The sequence below is a fragment of the Sesamum indicum genome, linkage group LG15 (genome assembly GCF_000512975.1).
Source record: "Sesamum indicum cultivar Zhongzhi No. 13 linkage group LG15, S_indicum_v1.0, whole genome shotgun sequence".
NCBI lineage: Eukaryota > Viridiplantae > Streptophyta > Magnoliopsida > Lamiales > Pedaliaceae > Sesamum > Sesamum indicum.
The window spans coordinates 1,080,951-1,090,986 of NC_026159.1; the positions used below are offsets into that span (position 1 = coordinate 1,080,951).

General features: G+C 38.0%; 2 protein-coding genes across 2 annotated transcripts; both read left to right on the forward strand.

Annotated features, from left to right (window-relative positions):
* Positions 652 to 5,195, forward strand: LOC105177271 (cystathionine gamma-synthase 1, chloroplastic). Its single transcript, XM_011100352.2, is given in 12 exon segments — positions 652 to 1,126; positions 1,128 to 1,312; positions 1,829 to 1,932; positions 2,340 to 2,413; positions 2,518 to 2,686; positions 3,030 to 3,089; positions 3,186 to 3,389; positions 3,502 to 3,588; positions 3,710 to 3,817; positions 4,381 to 4,476; positions 4,570 to 4,688; positions 4,799 to 5,195. Coding segments are annotated over 12 exon segments (1,596 nt in total). The 5' UTR covers positions 652 to 860; the 3' UTR covers positions 4,923 to 5,195.
* On the forward strand, positions 5,918 to 9,984 carry LOC105177272 (SPX domain-containing protein 4). Its single transcript, XM_011100353.2, has 3 exons — positions 5,918 to 6,917; positions 8,945 to 9,110; positions 9,251 to 9,984. Exons 1-3 carry the CDS (start codon positions 6,687 to 6,689, stop codon positions 9,658 to 9,660), a joined length of 807 nt encoding a protein of 268 aa, XP_011098655.1. The 5' UTR covers positions 5,918 to 6,686; the 3' UTR covers positions 9,661 to 9,984.

A 10,036-nucleotide genomic window follows, 5' to 3' on the forward strand; every position in this document is an offset into this window, starting at 1 on the left:
CATTTGACCACGTTCCTCATTCACACCTCCATCCATATTTTAAATATTACGCCCTACGGATATTAACAAGAGTTTCATCGAATGTGTGCATAAATGTTTTAATATATGTAAACTATTATAATTTTTAATATATTAATTAAATTGATGTAGTATTTAAAAAAAAAACAGTTTGCATCTGCAAATTGGCATGTTGCATATTTGCCACTAACAGATACATGGATGGGGGGGCCCTAAGATTGAAGATAAGGCATTTGGTAGCAGCATATTCTCTTCTTTTACTAATACAAAGGTAATCAATCAACTGCACCCCATCTCTCTATTAATAACTTCATTTCTTTTTTATTTGATAAGTGAATCAAAGTATCTTATAATTTGTTCATTTAATTCGATGGAGAAACAATTTGAATACCTATAATTTTTTTAAAACATTGATATATATATGCTTATATAAAATTGTAATAAATGTTTGCAATTGATTTGATATGACTCGTGACTCGACAATCATTTTTTTATAAATAGTGAATGGTAAAAAAATGCCAAATAGGTATTGCAATTTCATGTGTATATATTATATGATTAAAAAGTGGAGACAGAAGTAATGAGGGTTAAGAGGGGGTGAACCCGGATTGAGGCTAAATACATGCACTTGATCAATGAAAACGAATCTATGCGGGTCTTTCACGGAACGCTATAAAACGACAACTCCTCCAGCGCAAAGCTGCTTTGCTGAGAGAGAGAGAGAGAGAGAGAGAGGAGAGAGCGGGTTCAGTGGTCACCTGAATTTGTGAACTCTCTTCTATCTCACAAATTTCACAAAAAATATCCTTCATTTCTACTCCTCATTCACAAACCTAAACCTAATGGCCGTCTCCAGCTTCGCCAAGGCATTTCCGTCATTTGAGTGCCGTTCGGATGCCGACTTCTCCCGTCCGGAGATTCCTTTTGTTGGATACTCGGGGAAGTCTAAATCGGCGACTTTTCGCGGCTACACCGGGGTGCATGCCTTGTCTTCGCTTATTTTCAGATTTCCTCCCAACTTCGTCAGGCAGCTGAGCGTCAAGGCTCGGAGAAACTGCAGCAACATTGGTGTCGCTCAGGTGGTGGCGGCTTCGTGGTCGAACAACCAAGGCGAATCCGCTTTCGGTCGCGCCCGCGGTCGCGCCGGTTGAGGTTGACACCGGTTTTCAAGAGGTGGTCCCCCCGGCGGCTGAGGATCCGTCTTTGGATGGTGAAAATGTACAGCTTGAGGGTTTGCCTCCTTTCAAATACGCTTCTTTTTTGAATTCGGATGGCAGCGTTGCAATTCATGCTGGTACGTACCATGTGATCAAAATAGCTTAGAAACCCAAATAAATTCTGATATATTGCTGTTATTTTTAGGTATACCGTTCTCTATGAATTCCTGAATTTTAGTTCGTAGACCTGTATTTTGTTTTATGTAGTTAAAATATATCTTTTAGGAGAGAATGATCCTATTAGAGTTTTACAGTTGTCTGAAATAAGAGAATTTTGATAGATTGAGAGAGAGGTATAAACTTATGTTATACATTTACAATTAGAATATGCACCTCATTACCGTAGGTATACAGTTTGTGATCTTTTTAATTTAATGAACTTTTGATGTAGCTTATATCTGAACCAGTTAGGAAGAATGATTTTAATTGGCCTGGCTACTGGTCACTAGCTATTTTACTAGCAAGTGAAATGATTTTAATTTTTTAAATTATCCTTTCTAATTGCACATTGTTGAAACCAATTTAAGTATTGCACTTGCTAAAGAGCGGGGTTCTCTGTTCTTACGTATTTCGGATTTCATTGATTTGGCCAGGTGAAAGATTGGGTCGTGGTATTGTTACTGATGCTATTACTACCCCAGTAGTTAATACATCTGCTTATTTCTTCAAAAAAACTGCCGATCTCATTGATTTTAAGGTATGTTCAGGTATTGCATGATAAATACCATCACTTTGTTGATGGGAAAGAGCGTGAGAACTTTTTGAAATTTCAAAGTTATTCGCCCTGGTGGTGTGAACCTCATCTATTTTCAACTAGTATAAGTTAGTAGAATGCAAAATGGTAGGTCAAAATCTATTCCATATCTGGGGGGAGTTGCAATTAGCTGAGAAGAAATGCTTTCAACTTTAAAACTAGCTTGGTCTGTGTCAAAACTAAGGCTTGTCAATAAAAGGCTTATCTGTTTCACATTTACATCTGCTACGGAACTTGTTTGGCCCCTTGTTTAAACTAAACTAGATTTTGCTAGTCCCCTAGAAACACTTTGTTTCACTGTAAATTGAGGTGGATGTAAAAAAATCAGCACCTCCTTGTTCTGTTGGCAGGAAAAAAGACGTGCAAGTTTCGAATATGGACGGTACGGGAATTATACTACTGTTGTTGCAGAGGACAAGATAAGGTCAGTGTGATGCTCCATTTAATTTCATCTTTCACTGTATATTTGACATGCATGCACAAGTAGATAACAAGTGGCCAACATTCTGTCTCCTTGAATCGCGGCAGTGCACTGGAAGGGGCTGAATCAACAATTATGATGGCATCTGGAATGTGTGCTAGCACTGTCATGTTGATGGCATTGGTCCCTGCTGGTGGGCATTTGGTCACTACCACTGACTGCTACAGGAAGACTAGGATATTCATTGAGACTATACTTCCCAAAATGGGAATCACTGTATGATCTTCCTACTCAATTACTTGAGTTCTTTGGTTTCTCTAGGGAAATCATTGAAGTTCATCATAAATTTGCTGGTTGAAAAGGAAGTTCAGAAAAAAAAGAAGAAAAAAGAAAAAATTGTCACTCAATTTGTTTCAGGAATAGTAACAAATAATTGGTGCATCATTGTTTTCATCATCATATGACTATCCATGACACAAACACGCGATTTTAGTTAAATAAAAGAGAAGGCAATGGAGAATAGATAGGCTTACTGATATGTACACAATGCACGCTGAACACTTCGACCTGAGCCCTAACTGACCTGATGTTTTTCTGTTCCATGATAAACAAAATGCAGTCCACTGTCATTGATCCTGCTGATATTGGAGGTCTGGAGTCTGCTCTAGAGAAGAACAATGTGAGTGTTGATTTAATTCTCTTTGTGCATTCTGTTTGGTTATCGTTTGCTTTCCCCATTAGCAGCTTATTGATGAAAGCATATATGACCTTGCAGGTCAGTCTTTTCTTCACAGAGTCTCCAACGAATCCCTTCTTGAGATGTGTTGACATTGAGCGAGTGTCCAAGCTTTGCCATGAAAAAGGAGCCTTGGTTTGCATAGATGGGACATTTGCAACTCCTCTTAACCAGAAGGCCCTAGCTCTTGGGGCTGATATTGTTATACACTCTGCAACTAAATTCATTGGGGGCCACAATGATGTATGTTCGTTTTGATCCATACAGATTCTATATATAGTCTTTATACACATCAGGGGCGTCATTATTATTAGCATAAGATGTCTAAATATTAAACCATGCATTTGTCTTTCAGGTTCTTGCAGGCTCTATCAGTGGACCTGAGAAGTTGATTTCTGCTGTTCGTAACTTGCATCATATCCTGGGCGGTGCTCTTAATCCTGTAAGTTGTCTTGTCTTGATATGCTGTCTTACTGTTGTTGCACTGTCTGAGTACTTTTCAGATAGTGCAGTTTGAGTTTGTATCACAAGTAAGCATGGTAAAATTTGCCCTCTTTTGTCAGAATGCTGCATATCTTCTCATCAGAGGCATGAAAACGCTGCATCTTCGTGTACAGCAACAAAACTCAACAGCACAAAGGATGGTCGAGATTTTAGAGGCACATCCCAAGGTATTCGATGGCTTTAAAATTTATTTGACATCTGTAAACGTGAATTTAAACCTTTCCCGTTGGCTATTATCTAAATCATGTTTCTTCATTTGTTTGTCCCAGCCTCACCACAGTATCCTGTAGTTGTATTTTGCAGGACACTTCCTGATTCCTATTAATAATTTTTCTTTGCATCATTTTTTCTGATGATCACACTTTTGATTATTTTTATGACAGTAGCTGTATTCTCTCTTATGCTTCTCGTAACCTATCATGCTGGTGATGACACGCTATGGTTGACTTGTTTTATTATGTATGGTTGACTTGTTTTATTATGTTTGCAACAAATATTTCTCTTTGTAATTTTCCATATTTATATCCACAATACTTTGCTATGGTATGACCAGTGTGGCCTGTGCCTGAGCTAGTTGATTCTCATTATACCTGGAGATTGGCTGATTAGCATCGAAATGACATACGTTGTTATAGAATAAGTAGATTTTGCCCTTGATGCTCCTTATTTTCTTAGGTCTTCCTTTCCTGGACAATTGTAACAACTGATATTTGACTGACATGAATTGCAGATTAGGCGTGTGTATTATCCAGGCCTGGCTAGTCACCCAGAACATGAACTTGCTAAGAAGCAAATGAATGGTTTTGGTGGCGTAGTTAGTTTTGAGGTCAGTATTTGTAAAGCTATAGCTAGCTTGTTACTGGTTGTTTCTGGATGAAGCAATTACTCAAAAATTTCAGTCGTGACGGAATTTAAATAGGTTGATGGAGACCTGCTGACTACCGCAAAATTTGTTGATGCACTGAGAATTCCGTACATTGCACCTTCCTTTGGAGGTTGTGAAAGCATTGTGGATCAACCAGCTATAATGTCTTATTGGTGCGTCCTCTACTTACTTCAATAACTAAGCCTGAAGCACGCGTAAAATTTTTATTAATTCTAGATCTTGTTCACAATTTTGACAATGCTATCTCTATGATTTGGAACAGGGATCTTCCCCCGTCGGAGAGGGCCAAGTATGGCATCTTGGACAATTTGGTTCGCTTCAGCTTTGGAGTGGAGGACTTTGAGGACTTGAAAGCTGACATTCTTCAGGCACTGGAGACCATATAGGCGTCTAAATTTCTGCTGATTGTTTTGTTATCTTTCTCTCTAGCATTTATTTTTCCTTCTATTAGTATTATTCTGTTGATGTTTTGGTGTTTGACTGCTGTTGAGCATGAAGCCTTATTTGAATTGAGGATCATCAAATGAATGATCCATCAATGGATGGCGGTGGTTGTTTGTTCTTATCATGCTGTTGTTGTGATTGAGGGGTCTGATTGAAATGGATTTGAAATCTAATAAGAGGTGAGCTATGCATGCTCTACAGCCGACTGCTTTTTATTGTTCTTGCTCAGAAGCATTACTTGGATCATAGATCGTTACACTGTCTTGTTATTTCTTGACCGATTACTAGCATATACTGAGACATGATAACAATACTACCACCAAGTAACTGGCATACTGAAAGCTGATAAATGATGAAACAATAATACTTGTATCAACATACATGGCCTTGGGTGTCCGCTCCAGACACAACCTACAACTAACTAGTTATATTGATAGTAGAAGAAAGAGAGAGAATAGGTCATAGGTATGGTGGGGGCGCGGGGGGTAAACAGAAGCAAGTGACGCAAATATAAAGAAAGGGAGCCGAAAGGTAAGAGGGGACGTGGACACCACGAGCACACCCACACACCCACACCACATTGAATGTATCGTAATCCTTCATCGGCATCAAAAAAGCAAGGATCACAAACCCCGCTACTGCCATGATTTTCTGCAGGATATTCTTCCACGCATTCTTTGTATTTCCTTGTTGGAATCTAGACTTGGAATATGCCCAGAATCTCTTTCTTTCTCTAACTATTATACACACATATATATATGTATATATATTATTTAGTTTTCATCATGATCAAGAACGAAACTCAACCAACTGTGATTTCAACTCTTTCCTTTGCAAATTAATAATTCCTTCAAAATATAATTTTGTAAAAAAGAAATCATTAATTCAATCAAATTTAGTTAATAAAAAAATTAGTAGCACAAGCAAGCAAATAAAAGCCTTTTTGTACTTTAGTGGTGTCTCATATGGAAAAACAAGTATTACGTAGTTGCATGTCCATGTAGGGTGGGTAGGTGAGCAAGTCATTCCATTTGAAATGCTTAATTTGGGTATTGGCGTTCCTCCTCTTATGCCAACAAAGTTACCACCCAGCGCCAGCACATTGTAAAAGATTAATAACAAGATTGTTAGTATGTCCCTTTCCCTGCAATTTACAATTTGCAATTTGCGGTGCAGGCAGTTTTCTTGAAATAAAAAACTAGTGTACCTGTCATTACAATAGTAAACTCAGCCATTAATAAGTATTACAACTTGGTTTTTACTTTGAGATAGAAGATAGATAGATAGATAGAAATTCCCTCCCTTCAAATCCAAAAAGCATATTCTTTACAATTCCTAGGATTTATTTGCCTTCTTTTTGTCTAATTCTTTGTTTGATTTCGTCCCTTCCAGCAAAGCAATCCTCCATGTCCCAGGAATATCCCACTACTTCCCCACACCCCACCACTGTTTTTCTTTCTTGTATATATATATATATATATATATATATATATCCAGCACTCTGTGTAATATATTTGTGTATGAATGAATGAGCATACCAGTACCACATGATCTCTTAAAGTCAATCTTAAGATTAGATTAGATTCCAAAAGCAAATTCTTCTTCTTACCTTTTCTCTATAATTTTTATTCCTTCCTAATTCCCCTATTTTTTTCAAACACATACAAACAGCGAAATTAATATCGGAATTGAAGATCGGAGAAGATATGAAGTTCGGCAAAGAATTTTATATGCACTTAGCAAAAACCATACCGGAGTGGAGGGACAAGTATTTGTGCTACAAGCCCTTGAAGAAGCTGCTCAAGAATCTTCCTCCTGCCCCGCCCTTGCCCTTGCCCTTGCTTCGTCAATGGTTTTTGACCATTCTGTACGAGGAGCTTGAAAAGTTCAACGATTTCTACGTCGAGAAGGAGGAGGAGTTGATCATCCGCTTCGAGGTTCGTCTTTCTCCCCTTTTTCTTTTTACTTCCTTCTCCTCTGTCTAATTTGATTATTGTTTCTCCAGGTTTCTGGTTTGTTGTTTTATCAAAGTTATCGACTTTGCCGTGTAGGCTATGAGAAATGCCTTGATTTGAAGATGGATTAACATATTGAGTTTTAGTCAAAGAGTTTATCGCTTAAATACAATGAAAATTGAGGTAGCACATCATCATTGGAAACTTGAGCATTGTATATAAAGAAAAAGTGGCCGTTCTTTTTATATTTATCAAGAAATTACATTTTTCCCCTATAGACACACACACGCACAAAAGCTGTGGATTTCATTTATGTAATATGTTTTTGGGTGGCCAAGAAGTGTGTGCATATGGTGTAGGGAGACGGGATTTAAGAATTTACTCCTGAAACTCTGGTAGCTTCCCCTTTTCAACGTAGAAACCGTCGAACTTTTCTGACTCATCAAGTTGAATTGAACCTGCAAGATGAATTTGGTTTCAAGTGCAGATATGTTAATTGCAATTTCATACTAGGAGGTCTGAGTTAGATTCATGATGTTTGGAAAGGAAAGTGATGGTAGGTGCATGAGAAGCTAACTAGCATTGATGGTATTTATTGGAATGAGACAAGACTGAGGAAAGTTCTGTTGGAGTCTACTTTCCTCTTAACATTATGTTGACAGAGTAGTGGATGTGAAAAACATGAATTATAGTACTTAAGTAAGTGGGCATCAGTCTTTGAAGTTGGAAGGTCTAAAAGAATCTCCAAGGGTATATTCCAATTTCATGGGATTTCTTTATGTGACCTGACTGGAATTTGGTAACTGCAACACATGTCTATAAATGGGCTCCAGATGTGCCAATATAGTTATTTGTTTATGGATTCTTTAGGGAATATGCTAATGTCTATGCCAACGAAAAAGGGGCAAAAATTGGAGCTGAAAGTTTGTTTTAGTTCCACCAGGAAGTGTTTTTTTGCTGCCAGCTTGTGAATGTAATAATTTCAACTTCAGAAAAGCTACAGACCCTCAGCTTGACGGATACTCTGTTTCATGAGCTTGAGCACTTCAGGTGGGCGAAAAATTGATACTCTGAAGGAGCCTTAGATACAGAGGGAGAGTGGTAAAAAAGATGAAGTTGGTAAATTTGTGCTACCTCAAGTTTGACATAGATAATTTATTTTCAGCAGTTGCATTTGGAACTGTTGAGTTGCAGATGACTGTAGAGACCTAAAGGTTGAACCTGTTAAAAAATTATGATGCATTCAATTTAATTACGCTAGGTCTTCGATCGTCACATCGCAGTACAATGTACTTTGGGAATTTTTAATTAGAAAATAATCTTGCCTAAAACTCGACACATCAAGAATATCTGTGGCATATTCGGTTCTGTTTAAATTATTGTTTAATTGGCCTGAGAGATTGCTTAATGCATGTGTACTCCTGATGCCATTCGGACGCGTTGACTCTAGAGTCCTTTGAGCGACCTAGGATTATTTCTTCAGAAACTAGTGGAAGTAGAATATCTGTGTGTTATATTGGACCTCGGTCCTTCAATTCATCTCTTCAGCTTATAATCTGAACATGCCTCTTTTTCCTGAACATGCTATGCAATAGAGGAGATAATAGATGAACTAAGCAGTAATTTCCTGCTATTGATATTATGAAGGCAGTACTCCCCACCCTTCCCCTCTTCTGCCAGGAAAACAGATAAATGAAAATAATTAACTAGTCTAGCCACAACATTTAGCTATTTTAAATAATTTCAGTCTTGGAGCTTCTTAACGGACCTTAATCCACTAGTCCAGCATTGTATTCCAAATTTCTGGTATTGTTATGATAATATACAGATTCTGCTCATAGAGCTTTTCGGTGTTGTGTTCCTTTTGTTTTCTGGTTGTAATGGAAGCCATCAAGCAGGTTGGAAGAACTCTGTGTATGTCACATGCTTAATCATATTAAAGCATCATTCAATGACAAAGTTATGTAAGCAACATGGTTTTTGATTATTGTCCGCTGCTCTTGTCTCAGAAACTAAAGAGAAGAATTGAGCAAGTGAAGGAGAGGGGAAACTACAATGGAGTGTTTACCTCAGAGACTGAATTTAGTGAAGATATGACGGATATACGTAAGGGGTTTGTTGCCATCCACGGAGAGATGATTCTTCTCCAAAACTACAGCTCCCTTAACTTTGCAGGTGAGAAACTGCTTCCTGTTTCGTTCTTCTGTATTATTTAGATGGGTTGTTAAAAAGGTTCTTTTAACTTCAGTTACGATCACAGGTATAGCTTCTCTTGTACTTATGTGTGTTCTGTTGTTGCTGGCATGTCTCTTTAGGTCTCGTTAAGATTGTGAAGAAATATGATAAACGAACTGGGGAGTCGTTGAGTCTACCTTTCTCTCTGCTTGCCTCTAACCAGCCCTTCTTAATAACTGAACCTCTATCAAGATTAGTTTATGAGTGCGAGGCGAATCGCGAGATCCTCTTTCCACCGAAAGCAGAGGTTGTAGAATCAACTGCTGTTACAGGGAAGATAAAACATGCTGATATATCAAATGTTTCCTTGATCGGTGAAGAAACTGCAGTTATATACCAGAGCACCCTTGCTGCATTAACTGCCATACAGGGCCTCAAAAAGCCGAGTTCCACCTATAATCCTTTATCCATGTCATATATCTTTGGAAGTGAAGATGATGAGGGCACCGGGGCTGTAACTGCAGAAAACTCACCTCGTCACTCTTGGTGACTGCGCATGAGGTAGAGATATCTGTTCCGCCAAACAAGACTTTTACCCTCTTGTGTTTGTGATTGGTCATTCCTCTCGAATTTACTGTACTGTTTGCATATTACGCAGCCAAATTCTACAAATATGTATAAATATGCTGTGCGCAATAAGCTGCCAATAATGTACCATTGTTGACAAATTTGGATTCTATTTCTATTGCGAGTGGACTTGCGTGGTCTCAAGGGCAAATTCGCAAGACCATACACAAGGCCAATATGTCTATACATTTTTATTGGCAGATTCTCAAAATAAAGGAATAAAAATACCACCCACATATTAAGGTTACAGATTTTCGAATTTTAATGCATATTCATCATTTATGAAATATATTTTCTTT

Excerpts from the sequence above, each read along its gene's own strand:
- LOC105177272 (XM_011100353.2), top strand. The coding sequence starts at position 6,687 with ATGAAGTTCGGCAAAGAATTTTATATGCACTTAGCAAAAACCATACCG. Across the intron at positions 6,918-8,944 it reads AGTTGATCATCCGCTTCGAG|AAACTAAAGAGAAGAATTGA; the intron begins GTTCGTCTTTCT and ends CTCTTGTCTCAG. Across the intron at positions 9,111-9,250 it reads CAGCTCCCTTAACTTTGCAG|GTCTCGTTAAGATTGTGAAG; the intron begins GTGAGAAACTGC and ends ATGTCTCTTTAG.